A 15771-nucleotide genomic window follows, 5' to 3' on the forward strand; every position below is an offset into this window, starting at 1 on the left:
GTCGCTCCAACTCAGGCAGCACAAATGCCATCTATGTAACCTAAACATTTGTACCCCTGTAAAATTTTTTAAGTAAAAAAAGTCATATGCTTGATTTAAATTTTGAGTTTTAATTGGTAAGGTGACTCCAAAACTGGGAAAGATGTCATTATTCTATTCTATTAGGCCACCAAAGAGTCATTTGCTCTCGTGACCCAGTTCAGATGTAAATCAATGACCTCTTAGCTACTCCAGAGGGACTTTAGGATAATGCTTATTCCCTAATGAGAAAATTATTTTTTCTTTACAAAGATAACTTCCAAAAAAAAAAAAAAAAGACTACAATTAAAATGTCGTCAATGATACAAATTGTCTAGGTTCCATAAGTTCTATATTCCTGTCTGCATACCCGTGAAGAACATAACATATGACCCATAACTAAGGAAGAGAGAATTTATAAATCTTTAATTTATTTCCAAAATCATGTATCTTTAGGAGTTCATTTTGTTCATTTCTATATTAAGTATAGAGCAATGATTTAGAGGAAGTCAAGACTGATTAAGAAACTTTCAAAAGACTTTAAACATGTTCCTTTTCCACAAATGTTTCCAGTATCACAAATTCCAAATAGGAGTTAAATTTGCCTAGATGTCTGTCTGTCCTGTTACCTGACTGGTATTAACACTTTCACAGAAAACTCAAGTTGGTCACCAAGGTATTGCCAACTGTTCCATTTATTTTCAACTTCACTCTGAACAAAGATGAGAACTGAAACCGATCAAAGAAAAAAAATGATGTAACATTATAACTCTCCTCTAACATATCTCATCTGTTGAGTTTCCTTGTTACGAGAGAGGGTTTCCAATGGAGTCTGACAACATCCACAGGTTCTATCTACTTGGGGAAACCTATCCCAGCTGAGAACTGGTAGGGTCAACCTTGTGTGCATTAAAATCTAGGCTTCTGGGCTTGGAACCGTCTCTCCCGGGGAGAAGTGCAATAATTCTGTATTTGGCCTGAGTGCACACTTTTATTTACTTCTATTGTCCTCTGAGCGTTGTCCTTTGTCACAGAGAGAGAAAGCCTTGTATGCAAATGAGAAGGGAAGCTTTAAAAATCTGTCATTCTGAGGACGATTTGTGCATTTCAGACACACACCCTGTCACCCCCCGTCCGCCATCGCACATGTCAGGTGTGAACACCGGGGAAGCTCCGTGTCAGCAGCTAAAATTCCAATTCCAACGGGCAGTGACCATTTGTGTCACGCCCAAATTCCTAGGATAGTCTGGAACTGATTAGGAAGACCCACAGCTGAGGGAAACCCTACCACTCAGAGAGATCACGGCAGGGTGTCTGGAGAAACACAACGGAACTTTCTTTGAGGCTCCACGAATCCGTGCATGTGTGGGTGGGTGGGCTGACGGGAAGGAAAGGAATGTCACATACGTGGCACCTTCCTGATCCTCTGTACCAGCTACAAAGAGTTGAGCCTTCCCTGTGTCCCTGGAGGTCTAGCAAGGCCATGGCCACCTGGGGGGACACAGCCACACCGAGGAAAGGCCAGAGCTCGAGAGGGTCTTGCAGAAAGACACGGTGACTGGGTTCTCCACGTCACCTCCGTGGAGCATGACATTTTGTGCCACCAAGAGAATAATGACAGAAGATACTGAAATGCCCCAATTCTGATTTTGAGATCAAAATAACATCACTTTATGTTTGCATTATTGCTTATAAGCCTCAAAAAGTTTTCACATATCATTTCATTTGATCCTCAACTCGAGAGAGAAACGGTCTGCACTATTTTACCACTTTACATTGAAGGAAACTGCAGTTCAGACATGTTAAGAACTTTACTTAAACCCGCACACTAAATAAAAGGCAGGAGAGGGGCTTTAAACCTACATTTCCATATGGTCTACACTGCCTCATCTAGAAACAAGAAAACTAAAAATATCTTGACCAATATATTCTCTGTATAATATAGAGAGAAGTCTTTCAATTCATTTATTTTAGAAAATAAAACCACTTTTCCTTCTTTTTTTCTTTTTTGAGGAAGTAAAATGAAAAACCACTTCCTTGCTATAAGCTCTGCCCTTTAACTAGCTTTCCACGCTAATGTTTTTGTATTAGCGTGGAAAGATAATGTGTTTCGCTAATACGATGTTTGTTTCTTAATCCACATCCTCTCCTCTAATACATGTATAATCTTTCCTGCATATAAATTAGTCTTTCATTTTTCTATCACCAAAAAAAAAGGGATTTAAGATGGATTTAGAATTATTAGGCCAAGAAGCTTATCCAAAGCAGTGAAAGCATAGCGGTTTATTAGTTCCTCATTGATCGTGTCCGAAAGTGTCCATTGTGATCCTCCAACATGCAAGAATGACTTTCACTCTGACACTAGCTGCGATTTCCTGTCCTCAGGCCAAGCTGGCTGGCAGATTGCTTTTACGTAATCCCGGGAAGGCGGCAGGAGGTGGTGACTCATGTACACAAATGCCTCTTTCCATCGGGAAGCAGGTGTCAGAGGGCGGGTGGGTGGTGTCTGGATGACTCAGTTTTAAGATGTCAGGGGTACTGAAAAAAAAAAAAACCCATTACAAGGAAGGTTTCTAAGGAGATGTACGCCTGAGGATCTGGATCATATCAATGAAACCAAGGCAAATTCTGAAAAGATTTTACTACCTTGTTTGAGCCTTCGTCTTCATTTTATAACTCAATGCAAAGAGAAATTTCTCAAAGTCCTCATAAATTGAAGACAGCTCAGAGTTTAAATGAGCTCCAGGAATGAGACTTGATTGCAAGAGGCTAACGTTGAAATATTAAGTGCATTGTATGAAGGGGACACAGAAGTCAGGGGTGTGAAAAAGCCACGAGAAAGTCGCAGAGTTTTTCAGACACAGCCGCAGGGGAGGGGTATGTCCCTGTGAGAACAGCCTACTCGCACCACGTTCGGGTCAAACAGCAAAGCTGCCCTACAATGGTAGTGGCACGGAACAGAATAAAAACCTCTGCTGAACCCTTGAAAGGATTCCAGATAAATGCGGAGTAACAGTGTGGCCACGTGGCCGCGTAGCTGCCAGTGACAGCGGATCGTCTCAGTAAGTCTCAGAGGAATGGATAAAAGCCAACGCAGTAATCGAACTCCTAGGAAAACCTAAATGGGTTGACAGCGTGAAATTCTTCATTTCATGGCTCTGTGTTGGGGTTTTCTCATGAGACTATGTTACATATCTGTTGTTTTTTTCCCCCTGCAAATTTTAAATGGGGCAAAGAAAAACACAAAACAAAACAAAAAAAAACCAACCAAACAAACAAAAACAAACCCGGGGGGGGGTACATATAAAATTATTGCTAAAATCAAGAGCGATCAACTTGAACCAGGGTAGGTGCCTGGATTCCTTAGGTAGCTAGTGAGGGACACCGTCCCTCCTGGGGACAAGGCGGGCACCCCAGCGACTGCCACATCTGGGGGACAGGGAATGCCCTGCAAATCTGCCAATTAGAACTTCAGAGCACCCCGACTGCAAAAGCACGAGGAAGTACAACAGGTTCTGGAAGGTGACCGAGGACAACCCAAGGTATCATGTCACCGGCTTAAATCTACATTGCGGTTGAGCCCCCACGTGGGCTTTCAGAGAGGCTCATGGGAGAGCCACGCGCACAGTCAGACTCAGGCCATGTAACTCCCAACCGCCTGGTTCATGGTTAAGGAAAATAAAATTAAATGGTTAAAAATTGAACGGGCACAAAGTCGGATGGGATTTGACTCCTGCTCTTTCATTTACACACAGCAGGACCTTCAGCAGTGTCTGAAATCTCCATCTACTCTTTTAGAAAACAGTGCCTCCTTTGCAAGAATGCTCCTAAGAATGAAATAATGCATGCGAGCACCAGGTCAAATAATCAACTTAAAACACACAATAGGGTCTTCAAAATACTACTTCCTTTTATCCCTACCCTTTCCTGATAAATGCTTCTATACCAACAAAAGGCAAACCAGCGCACCCAAGGTGCATTGAAAATATTATCAAACTGTAACACACATCCATTAAGAAAAAGCTTCAGTGGTGTTGGTGCACAATTCATGATACTCTTGCCTTTCTGCACCTCTTTGTGAGCAAAAGCACCGAGTGCCTTTGTTATGTGCTGTCTTTTCAAGGATATTTACAAACAGCCTTGAAATATAGAGAGAGCATCTTTCTTTCGAACAAAGGGCAAGTTAGCTTATTTTCCAGAATAAAAAAGACAATATTTACCTCTGGGGCAAAGGCATTCAAGCTTACTGCCCATTATAGACGACCTGGGTTCCCTAAATTTAGGGTCTCTCTCCTCCAAAGCAACCCACTGTATGTGTAGGTACCATCTGGCCCTCCTCACATCACCCTATAGGATCTGGAACTGGAGAACCAGTTCCAAGGCTGAGACTCTGATTACTGCTATTGCTGTGAGTAATCCAGTCCCCCTCCCTGACCCGGGAGTGTTGCCCCTTCTGCCGGCACCCAGGCAACTCTAACTCTGGCAGGCTGACTTCTTAGTTTGCAGGTGAAATCTCAAGACTCCACACAGTTCTTGACAACTTGCAAATATCCACGGACAGAAAAAGATCCAGTTTACTGGATCCTGGTACTATCCGAAGCAAGGGCACAAAAATATAAGCGGGAAAAATAATCCCCCCTGAGGCTGTGTTTTATGATGTACCAGAGAGACTTTGTGATAGGAATTTGAGTGTGTGCGTGCAACAACAAAAGGAGAGGGTAGAGAAAAAAATATTGCTTGAAATCACGGAAAACTAATAAATATACACGGCTGTAAACAGCTTTCTAAAGACAGGTACATTGTGCTGAACATTATTTATATGTTTGCTCCAGGCTTGGAAATGAGCATCGGTACTAGATTCACAAAAGCTGTTAAAGTCTTCTGAGGTTCGATGCTGCAGAAAATTGTTTCGTATCTGTATTCTCAGGAAGGCAATTGGCTGGTTTGTAACTTTACCCAACTTCTCTACCTGACAAATCGGGTGAGGAAAGAAGGGTTACTTTCCTGTGAGGTATAATTCACAGTTAATAAATTGCAACAAGCATCAGTAAGTAAAGAGACAGTAGCTTCACAGGGACACAGCAGAGCCATTTTTTTTTCCACTTTAAATGTGCTTAATTAACACAGTTCATCCTCTGGAGGGGCAGGAAATAATGAGCCCATCACAGTCTTGCCTCTGGATGTTGCTAAGTCTGTTTAAAAGCAACAAATCGCCACAGTGTAACAAATCCCTCCTGTTACATGTGAAAGATACTGTCACACATACATTTTCATTTAGAAAGAAGTAAATTTATTTATGTAAAACTAAACAGTACATTTTTATAGTAAAATGTATTTTTGTATCTACAGATTTCTCTCTCTTTCTCTCTCTCTCTCTCTCTAACACACACAATCTACCAATTGCACTGTATGTATCATTTTAAAAACAAACTGAAATGTACATAATTATGGTCTATTTACTTAGAACAATGGACGCAGAAGTGCAGCAAACCTCTCATAAGATGCAGTGTATTTTGCAGGAGAGATAAGGAAATCAACGTGTGGGTGTCCAATTCATGCCAGGCACAAACTCATTTAGACCCTTCAGACCTCATGGGGTAGGTATTAGCATCACCCCCATTTCAAAGATGAGAAGACAGGTCCAAATGAGTTAAGTAACTTGTTCAGGTTTCACAACTCGTATGGGTCTGAGATTTGGGCACAAATTTGCCCAAGTCTAAAGCCTCATTGTCTTTTCACTTTACGTCTGTTCCTTCTGCAGTAGAGAAAGCTGGGTTCTAGCAAGGTAAGTTCATTTATGAGCCTGGATTCATCTTTGGTTTTCCAAAGGGGTCACATTTTCCCCCAATAAACTATGTTCAGTTTATAATCTTCCCTAAAGCAAAATAATTCACATCCTCAGTAGCTAGTCCTTCATATGGTGCCATGGAAAGGACAGAATATTCATCATAATTTCTTTTTTTTTTTTTTTGAGACAGAGTCTGGCTCTGTTGCCCGGGCTAGAGTGCCGTGGCGTCAGCCTCGCTCACAGCAACCTCAAACTCCTGGGCTTAAGCGATCCTCCTGCCTCAGCCTCCCAAGTAGCTGGGACTATAGGCATGTGCCACCATGCCCGGCTAATTTTTTCTATATATATTTTTAGTTGTCCATATAATTTCTTTCTATTTTTAGTAGAGACGCGGTCTCGCTCTTGCTCAGGCTGGTCTTGAACTCCTGACCTCAAGCGATCCTCCCGCCTCGGCCTCCCAGAGTGCTAGGATGACAGGCGTGAGCCACCGCGCCCGGCCCATCATAATTTCTTGACGTCATTATCCCAACAGACATTTACTGAGGCAGCCTACGTGTATCACTCTGTGCTAGGCACAGTGAAGGACATGAAAAGAATCATGGCACATGATGTCACCATGAGAAACCTACAATCTGATGGGAAAGCACGTATGTGAAATGGAGAACAGAGGGCAGCTTGTGGCCCAGAACTTCACGTGAGACTTACAGGAATTAACTTAGGACCAGGACGCTCCCTAAAAATAAAGAGTGCGATCAAGAATTCATTCACTCTCAAGGCATTTCTGTGACATCTGAGTATGTCCGCGCCGTGACCTTAACGTCAGGTGACGCGCCCCAGGGCTGGTCCTCCTTTGCTCTCTTCCCTGCCCTCTTTTCCTGGGTGACTTCGTCCAGCGCCAGGACTTTACCCGCTATCGACAGGCTAACGAGTTCCTAATTTACATCTTCCCTTGTGACTTCCTCCTGACCTCTGGGCTTGAATACCTGACTGCCCGCACATCTCCACTGGGACATGGGAAGGTGTCACAGACCCAACAAGCACAAAAAAGAACTCCTGGTCCCCACCCCTCCTTAATAGTGACTCACACCATCAGACAGACACTGTTCTAAGTACTTTAAATAATAGCAGGCGTGAAAAATACACCCTTCCTTTTCCCTTGTTCATGTGTCCTCAGTCAAAGCAGTGACGATGCCCATGCCCTGACTGGATCATTACACAGTGTATGTAGGTAACAAAATATCACATGTACCCCCTAAGTATGTATACATATTGTGTACTAATAGAAAATAATTTTAAAACGTTTAAAAAGAAAAAAGAAGAAAAAAAGAAGAAATAATTGTGAAGATGTTTTCTTCCTTTACATCCTTTAAATGTTTGTTGCATTTCTGCAGATTTGCCAATTATGCAAAAATTCTTTCACTATTAATCTATTTTGTTAAAGCAATTACACTAGAGTGAAAAGGGGTTTTCATTAGGATGCCTTCTTTCTTTTGAAAATACTGTCAAGTAATTTTTGTTACAATGTTACACAAAATTTCCTAAAGGTATTTTTCAGCATATTCAGAAATTCAAGTCTGGCAGGGTACAGCTATTAACTACTCTGACAGCAGCTCTAATCTTTGAACAGTTTATTGTCAAAACCACTCAAATCCTTTTAGTCAAGAAGATCAAGTAAGTTGTCTTTCTATGTGAACTCAAGTACCTTGTCTCTTAGGATTCTCAGATGAGGAGTGGCTCTGTTATATGTTGTTCTGGTGTTATATGAATTATTTAATCCAAGATAAAGAACAGTGAATGACTGATTACTATTTTTTGGATAGATCATCATTGTTCAACATCCTAGCCAGTTGGCTTAATTTTTACATGCAATGTTTTTTTTTTTCTTTTTTTTAGTAAGCTCATTCTACTCAGTGTATATAGTTAACAGAAAAAAAAAAAGCAGAGAAAGGTAGTGATATAAAAATAAAGATGTAAGTACGAAGGGGGAGAAAAGGAGTCCTAGTGGACTAACAGACACCAGAGATTCCAAGCAGGATGGCTAAAGAGAGGGGGTATAAACAGATTGAATAGAATTCCTTTGTGTTTTTAGAATGGCATAATTAGAATAGGAATTCCAAAGAGGAAAAGACCAATACAATAAAGCAAGGGCACCTAAGCTGAGGTAGACTCAGAAACACAAGATAAGTCAAAAAGAATAAAACAGAAAGACAAAAGAAGTATAATGAAAACGGTGACAATGAAAATGCTAACCAGCGCTTTTAAACTGGCTTTTAACATTGTCTCTAATTGTCTATTAGAAACATGACATTAGAAACCACTCAAGTAGTGAGTCGATGATAGCTACACCTCTGTTCCAACTGAGCAATCTCTGGAGAGCTAAATTTTGTAAGCTACCTAAGCGAAGAGAGGGTTACTCGCCTACCAGCGTTTGCCCACACACTTCAGAGTGTCAGGGATATGAAGAGTTTAAGAGCATAATAATTTAATTTCCCCCAATTAACTACTGCTGATTCAGAAAGCTAAATTAATGATTTGATCATATACATGCCAGCAAAGTTTCATTTCCCGGTGAGGAGAACAGTAGTAAAGTGGTAAAGACTTTTGGAGAGTTGAGCCCTTCCAAGATTGGCTAGCGTGATGATCTCGACAGCGTAACTTGGGGTGCACAGAATAATCGTGTACTGGCCCTGGGGTCCACGCAGAGCGTGTGGATGGAGAACTGTCGGCCCTCCTATTTGTACTTACGACAAAACAATGCATTGTGGTGGTCTTCCTTGCTCCCGAGCATTTGACATGGTAAGGTCTTTTGCAATGATTTTATGAAGCCTCTGGCTTGACCTTAGCTGGAGGGGCGGGGGGTGAACGTCCCCAGGGAGGGTGACGTGGAGCCCCCGGGCCAGCCCCCTCAGACTGCAAAGCCAGCCACGTTTGTCTTCCGAGCTCGATGACACTTATTCCTCACAGCTTTATGGCTTCCTACTTCTATTCTCACACTTTCCCCCAGGAGCCCTGGGATCTTCAGTTCCAGACGGAAATAATGACAAAGTCTCTCAACGACATTGATTTAAGAGCTGTCCTCTCTCAAGAGACCACGTTAACAATGTAGATTTTTTTTTTTAAAGGGCTAATCCACAAACACGCAAGTTAAGACAGGTGTCAGGAAGGGTGTCAAAGCTAGACATGCAACGTGTGCCTGTCACAGAAAGAGAAGAAAGAGAGGGACAGAGGGAGAGAGGGATACATAAAACCCTAAAAGACCACTTTGTCCAGAATTTTCCCATTCGACTTTTCATCTGTCTTGGGACACAGATGTTACATGAAACCGTTAAGTATAAAGGTACAATGGATCTCAGGCCAAGAGTGAATTAATGCTTCTAAAAGACAATACAGGTAGTTAATGTTCTTTGGGTCAAGAAGTTTTTTCATGTAAAACTAAAACGCTTTAATGGCGGAAGCTTTTCTTAATGGTAGAAATATCACTTTCCTTTCCAAAACCCCGTTCTGTAGGCTTAGTCTCAGGAAATTTAAGGATCGGTCCAAGAGTACTAGGAACTTACATTTTTGAACATCACAAAACTGGTCCAAAGTCCAATGAAATACACACACACACCCCTTCTTCTAACTTCAAGTGAACTGAAATTAATTCTGCCGTTTTTGAAGAATAGTTTAATTGTCTAAGCTATTTTCTTCTTTGGTTCTTTAAGAGCTATGGCCTGTAGTTTGAATACTCCCACACGAACGAAGACACCAACTTAGGTCTGTTTTGGGATTTTTCTCTTTTTTTTCTTTTGGTCTTTTTCTGGTACAAAGATTCATACATTTTGTGCCATGTCAATTTTTTTTTTTTTGGTAGCTCTGAAGCTCTGTAAAATGTGTTCATATTAATCAACAGTTACATAGGTAAAGCTGATAGTTCACTGCTAATTCTAATCTTCCCATTAAATAAGGGAATACATTTTCTGTTCAACATAAGGAAAATGCTAACACATATGCAGTGATTAGTAGTTAAAATTTATGTTGTGTATTATCCTTCTAATTTTGCCACTCTAGGAGGCTGAGGTGGGAGGATCGCTTGAGCTCAGGAGTTTGAGACCAGCCTGAGCAAGAGCGAGATCCCATCTCTACTAAAAAATTAGAAGGAAATTAGCTGGAGAATTAAAAAAATATATAGAAAAAATTAGCCGGGCATGGTGCCTGTAGTCCCAGCTACTCGGGAGGCTGAGGCAGGAGGATCGCTTGAGCCCAGGAGTCTGAGGTTGCTGTGAGCAAGGCTGACGCCACGGCACTCTAGCCTGGGCAACAGAGTGAGACTGTGTCTCAAAAAAAAAAAAAAAAAAGATAATTTTGCAAGTAACAGTCAATGTGATTTTTGATTTTCTCACTCTTTTTGTAGAGTGATATTTTATTACTCTACAAAAATCCCCTCCCTGGCTGATCTCACGCACTTTCGTGCTGGGAGCTATTCCCTGCTGGATGCTGACTTGGAAATCCATATTTCCCACCTAGACTTCTCCCGGGAGCCAACTGCCTGGGACACGCCTGTACCTCCCAGTGCACTTCAATAAAACCAAAATCTGTGTCACGACCTCTAACGACCTGCACTGCGACCCTCTTGCTCTTTGCTGTTGGCTGGCATCACCGAGCATTCAGCTGAAAACCCTAATGTCATCCTTGGTTACGGTCTTTATGTCCACATAGCCAATTACTAAGCTGTTCCATTTCACCTCCTAAATAGTTCTTAAATGGTCCTTTCTTCTCCATCCTTCCTCCAATTTTCTAGTTTCAAGAAATTTACCGTCTTTTGCCTGAATCGCTGCATGGCCTCCCGAATCCTAGCATCCCTCTGGTCTCAGCTTCACGCTGTCCCACGTGCCTAACCGTGTCTAGCACACAGCACGCGTGACAGTGGTTTCCACAGCGTTACTTACATAAATCCGCACGGACACCTTGGCTATTGCACCCACCAAGCTGCCAGCCACCTACCTATTTATCTCCCCCACAAGGCACGTTATTTATCTTTGCATTCCAAGTGCCCGCCTCTGCGCCTGGCCTGTGCTTGGCCATGTCCAGGGTGGCAGATGTCCACGTGCAGTGCAGGGTGGCTTCCTCGGACACCCTCTCCTCATCCCCTCTCCTAAAGGATGGGACCATGGTTGGTGACGCCATCTATAAAGCCCCATAAGTGCTTCACACGCAGGACACACTTAATAACTAGTGACGGAATCAATGAATGAATGTTTGTACTCTCAGGGCAACTGATCGCAGCCAATTAGTGTTTTGAGACGCAATCACAGATGTAATTTAGAAGCAGTTTAAAAACTCAGATAATTCAAAACACACTTTTTGAAAGGCTTTAGAAAACATATTCCTATCTAAATATTAGCAATTCATAAAGTATGCATGCTACATTCTTCTTGAATATGTTCAGTAAGCCTTTCCATTTTTGGTACCCCTAAAAACATGGCTTAACCTCTAGGACACAAAAGGCACTTTATGTTTTGTATAATATTAAGGGATATGAGGTATGGGCGGAGCGTTGTACAGAAAACTCAGAGATTTATCTAGCATGTTTTGAAATGCCGTAACAAATACATACATCTGGCAGTTTTAAAGAATTTTACATCAGAAATATTATATATGTATATATATATATAGAGAGAGAGAGAGAGAGAAAACATTTTATCATAATAATTTAAAATAGAAAAATTAGAAGGAGAATTATGTATTGTTTATAATCTTCAAGCACATAATAAATGCTTAAAGTACCAGCTGGGTTTTAATCTAGCTACACTTTCAAAACTAAATTTCAAAAGACTTAGTGAAAACTTAAATACAACTTCCTTTTTTTTTTTTTTTTTTTTTGACAGAGTCTCACTCTGTTGCCCAGGCTAGAGTGAGTGCCGTGGCGTCACCCTAGCTCACAGCAACCTCAAACTCCTGAGCTCAAGCGATCCTCCTGTCTCAGCCTCCCGAGTAGCTGGGACTACAGGCATGCACCACCATGCCCGGCTAATTTTTTCTATATATATATTTTTTTTAGCTGTCCATATAATTTCTTTCTATTTTTAGTAGAGATGGGGTCTCGCTCTTGCTCAGGCTGGTCTCGAACTCCTGAGCTCAAACGATCCGCCCACCTCGGCCTCCCAGAGTGCTAGGATTACAGGCGTGAGCCACCGCGCCCGGCCAATACAACTTCTTTATTAACTAATTTCCATTGAGCTAAAAGGAAAAGACTAAAATAATGCCAAGACTATGAGAGTTTCTTTTCTTGTTAGTCGTCACACTCTCTTACAGTAACATTTAATGGTTCTTCTGGTATTCTTAGCTCATTTAACTAGTGTGATGAACATTACTATTATTTGCCAGATGCTTGGTGACTAGAGAGAAGAACACAGTTTTCCAGATATATTTTTTGCCATCTGACTTAGTTCTAGATATTCTACCAAAAGGTCAAAGTCTCTACGTAGAGAATAAAAAATTATATATCAAAAGTCTCACTTCTATGAGAAATCCTCTGGCATTCTGAGTGGGAAACTAAGACAAATGTATATAATTTTAATTTTAAACTTCATTAATATTGAACAACCAGTTGTTTATGTAACACAATCAATTCATAATAATAACAAACTATCTTCAAATAATTATCTTCTGTTTAAGGGCAGCAGTTTTACACAGTAAGAAATGTAATGCAGGCCAGGCGCGGTGGCTCACGCCTGTCATCGCAGCACTCTGGGAGGCCGAGGCGGGTGGATCGCTCAAGGTCAGGAGTTTGAGACCAGCCTGAGCAAGAGCAAGACCCCGTCTCTACTAAAAATAGAAAGAAATTATATGGACAACTAAAAATATATATAGAAAAATTAGCTGGGCATAGTGGCGCATGCCTATAGTCCCAGCTACTCGGGAGGCTGAGGCAGGAGGATTGCTTAAGCCGAGGAGTCTGAGGTTGCTGTGAGCTAAGCTGATGCCACGGCACTCTAGCCCGGGCAGCAGAGTGAGACTCTGTCTCAAAAAAAAAAAAAAAAAAAAAGAAATGTAATGCAACTTAAATGTAGCACGATGAGCTTCATGTATGTGCCAGAAATGTGCACTGAAATCAAGTTAAATCCTTATGTTTATATGTGAATAAATATGCTTACACAGTAATAGCTCACCCTATTTAGTAATGCTAATTTTCAGAGTTTCAGAAAAACATGGTAAGAGAAAATGAGTTGCATATTTGACTTCCAAAAATATCTGAACTTGCTTCTTAAGAGATCTGTAATTCTTGAAAATCTGTGGGAGTATTTATTATCATTAAGACAAATTCACTTTAATTTCACGTTTAAATGAACCAAGTCTTAGATTAGTAATAGTTTCCTAAGGTAGATAGTTTCTGAAACATAGCTAAACAAATAATTTCTACTCTGTAGAAAGCCATTTTTGGATCCTGCTACATTCAATCTTTTAGTAAAATCTTCATTTATTTTTTTTGATTCAGAAAGAAACATATTATCTACTTAGTCAATCTATGGTGAGAGATGCTTGCCTGACTTTGCTGATAAAATAAAAGCCCCATGTCCTGGGAAACTCCTTCGTCCTAGCATAAACTAGATAGTTGGTAGCCCTACGGCGAGACAAATTAAACTTTGAAACTTTGAGAGAATAGAGCCTCACCTTTACATCGTTGGTGTTCATTCTCGTGCCCTCCTTTCCCACAAATATGTCATCGATGTCCACAAGGATGTACCTGTCCAAGGACAATGCCAGCCTCTTCCCTGACAAGAAGGAGATGGCATCTATGAAGATGAGTTTGTGCAACCAGAAGTTCAAGTTGTTGCCAAAAAGAACTCGCTGAATTCCATCGTGAAGCCCCAGGTCATGTATGATAGTGGCATAAAAAGCACCTTTGGAGCCTGGAGGAAAAAGGTTTTCGGGGGTCTTCACTTTGGCAAATAGAACTGGTTGGTAGGCGGAGTGATTAATCTGAAAAACCGTCCAGTCGGTTCCAGGCAAAGAACCTTTCTCAAGCTTAGACGATCTGGTCACGCGAAGCAACGGGGAATGAGGGTTAACACAACAATCTTTCACGGCGAGGTTTCCATAAATGGAGAGAGGGAACCCTTTCAACTGGAAGCTCTGTAGATTCTTCTCACCAGTTCTGTGGAATCCAATGACTCCTACGCCATATTCCACACAGTATTTATCTAAAAGGCTTCGATTCCAGGAGTCCATATTTACATACTTTAAAATGTTCTCATAAATGATGAGAACATATTTGCCTTTATTTTTGTCTGTAAGGGCCGGGAGATCTCCCTTGCCAGGGGCAATTTCGACGTGATACGGGAATCGGCTGGATTCCAGGATCGTGATGATGTCTTGACCCAGGGATGAATACTGGCTCTCCACGAACACCAGCACTGTGGGGTCCGTCCTGGGGGCCTCAAGAAGCTTCATCGTTCTCACTTCCAGCAGTCTGTAAGGCAGGGGCTGGAGGTCACCGCAGTCCACCTCCGACGCCGGCTCGGAGAGCTCGCTCTCCCGTTTGTAGCCGCTGTACAGGTAGTAGGCGGAAATGACGATGGTCACCGTGCAGAACGTGGCGAGCAGGAGAACCGTCCTTTGAAAGTGTCTGTGAAGTTTCATGATAAAACTCATGCTGTGTGCACGTTCCCGGACGGTCCCAACAGAAGCACCATAAAAAAGCACGAGAAAGTAAGGTTTTTCAGCGACCTTCCCAGTCTCAGTCAACAGTTTATGTCACCATTGCAGCACATGGGTATCACTTGATCAGGACTGGCAGAAAATACAGTCTGCAAAATAGAAGAGAACATAAAACATTTAGTCGGCAGCATTAAAATGACCGAGTTCTGATCTTGCTGCTATGGGCGCAAGCGGCAGACCCTTAGACTACGAGGCAGATGACCAGGTGTGTGGTCAGTCCGAGACACCCCCTTTCCTTCTCCCGGCTCTGAACAAGGACACGGAAGGACAAAATGAGGGAGAGGTTCCCCTGAATGCTGGTCTCTACCCCTAGTGCAGACAAGACATCGGTCTAACAAGGAATTTCATTGTACTCACTGAGCTTTGCATCAAACTCTGTGGATAATATAGGCCAAGCGTGGTGGCTCACGCCTGTCATCCCAGCACTCTGGGAGACCGAGGCAGGAGGATCGCTCGAGGTCAGGAGTTCGAGACCAGCCTGAGCAAGAGCAAGACCCTGTCTCTACTAAAAATAGAAAGAAATTATATGGACAGCTAAAAATATATATAGAAAAAATTAGATGGGCATGGTGGCGCATGCCTGTAGTCCCAGCTACTTGGGAGGCTGAGGCAGGAGGATCGCTTGAGCCCAGGAGTTTGAGGTTGCTGTGAGCTAGGTTGACGCCCGGGCAATAGAGCGAGACTCTGTCTCAAAAAAAAAAAAAAAGCACAAATGGTTCTGCCACCCAACGGATTATGTTAGAACTGTATATTTACAGGGTTTTCAAAAATCTAAACAGTCATGTAGTAAGAAGAACATGAGGCGTAAAATCCTTTCCTTGGTTCCTCCAGCTCTGGCACGAGGCCACAGGGCACAATGCACTTTTGGGGAAGAGCGTATTAACCTACGATTTACTTTCTGTACCATTCTGTTTCTGCTTTCTGGGAAGAGCTCAATCATTATACAAGAAAGTACTCTAAAAGTGTTCTGAAAAAACACAGTGAAAACAACTGAGACTTCAAGCTAACCCTTGTTATGCAATAATTTCAAATTCCTTTCAAGTCTCAGTACCATTTGAAAATTCAGTGACTTTGAAAAATAATACGAAAGAAACCTGTGCTTCTTGGAGCAAAAGTTTTTTAGAGTCTTACAGTCCTGGCACTTTGCAAAGAAATATCATGGAATATATAAAAAAAAATTAAGACAGGTCTTGTTCTTGTCCAGAAGGCAGGCTAAGAGCTAGCCGGTAAGATAAGAGCATTGCTGCAAAATATCGTATTTGATG

General features: G+C 41.8%; 1 protein-coding gene across 1 annotated transcript in view; it reads right to left on the reverse strand.

The window, feature by feature from the left end:
* NDST3 (N-deacetylase and N-sulfotransferase 3) overlaps positions 1–14440 on the reverse strand; it is a 95224-nt gene extending 80784 nt beyond the window's left edge. Inside the window, exon 1 of the mRNA XM_069459083.1 lies at positions 13460–14440. Coding sequence (XP_069315184.1) covers positions 13460–14440 — 981 coding nt within the window. The remainder of the gene's footprint in view (positions 1–13459) is intronic.
* Between the last annotated feature and the right edge of the window lie 1331 nt (positions 14441–15771).

The sequence above is a fragment of the Eulemur rufifrons genome, chromosome 26 (genome assembly GCF_041146395.1).
Source record: "Eulemur rufifrons isolate Redbay chromosome 26, OSU_ERuf_1, whole genome shotgun sequence".
Classification (NCBI taxonomy): domain Eukaryota; kingdom Metazoa; phylum Chordata; class Mammalia; order Primates; family Lemuridae; genus Eulemur; species Eulemur rufifrons.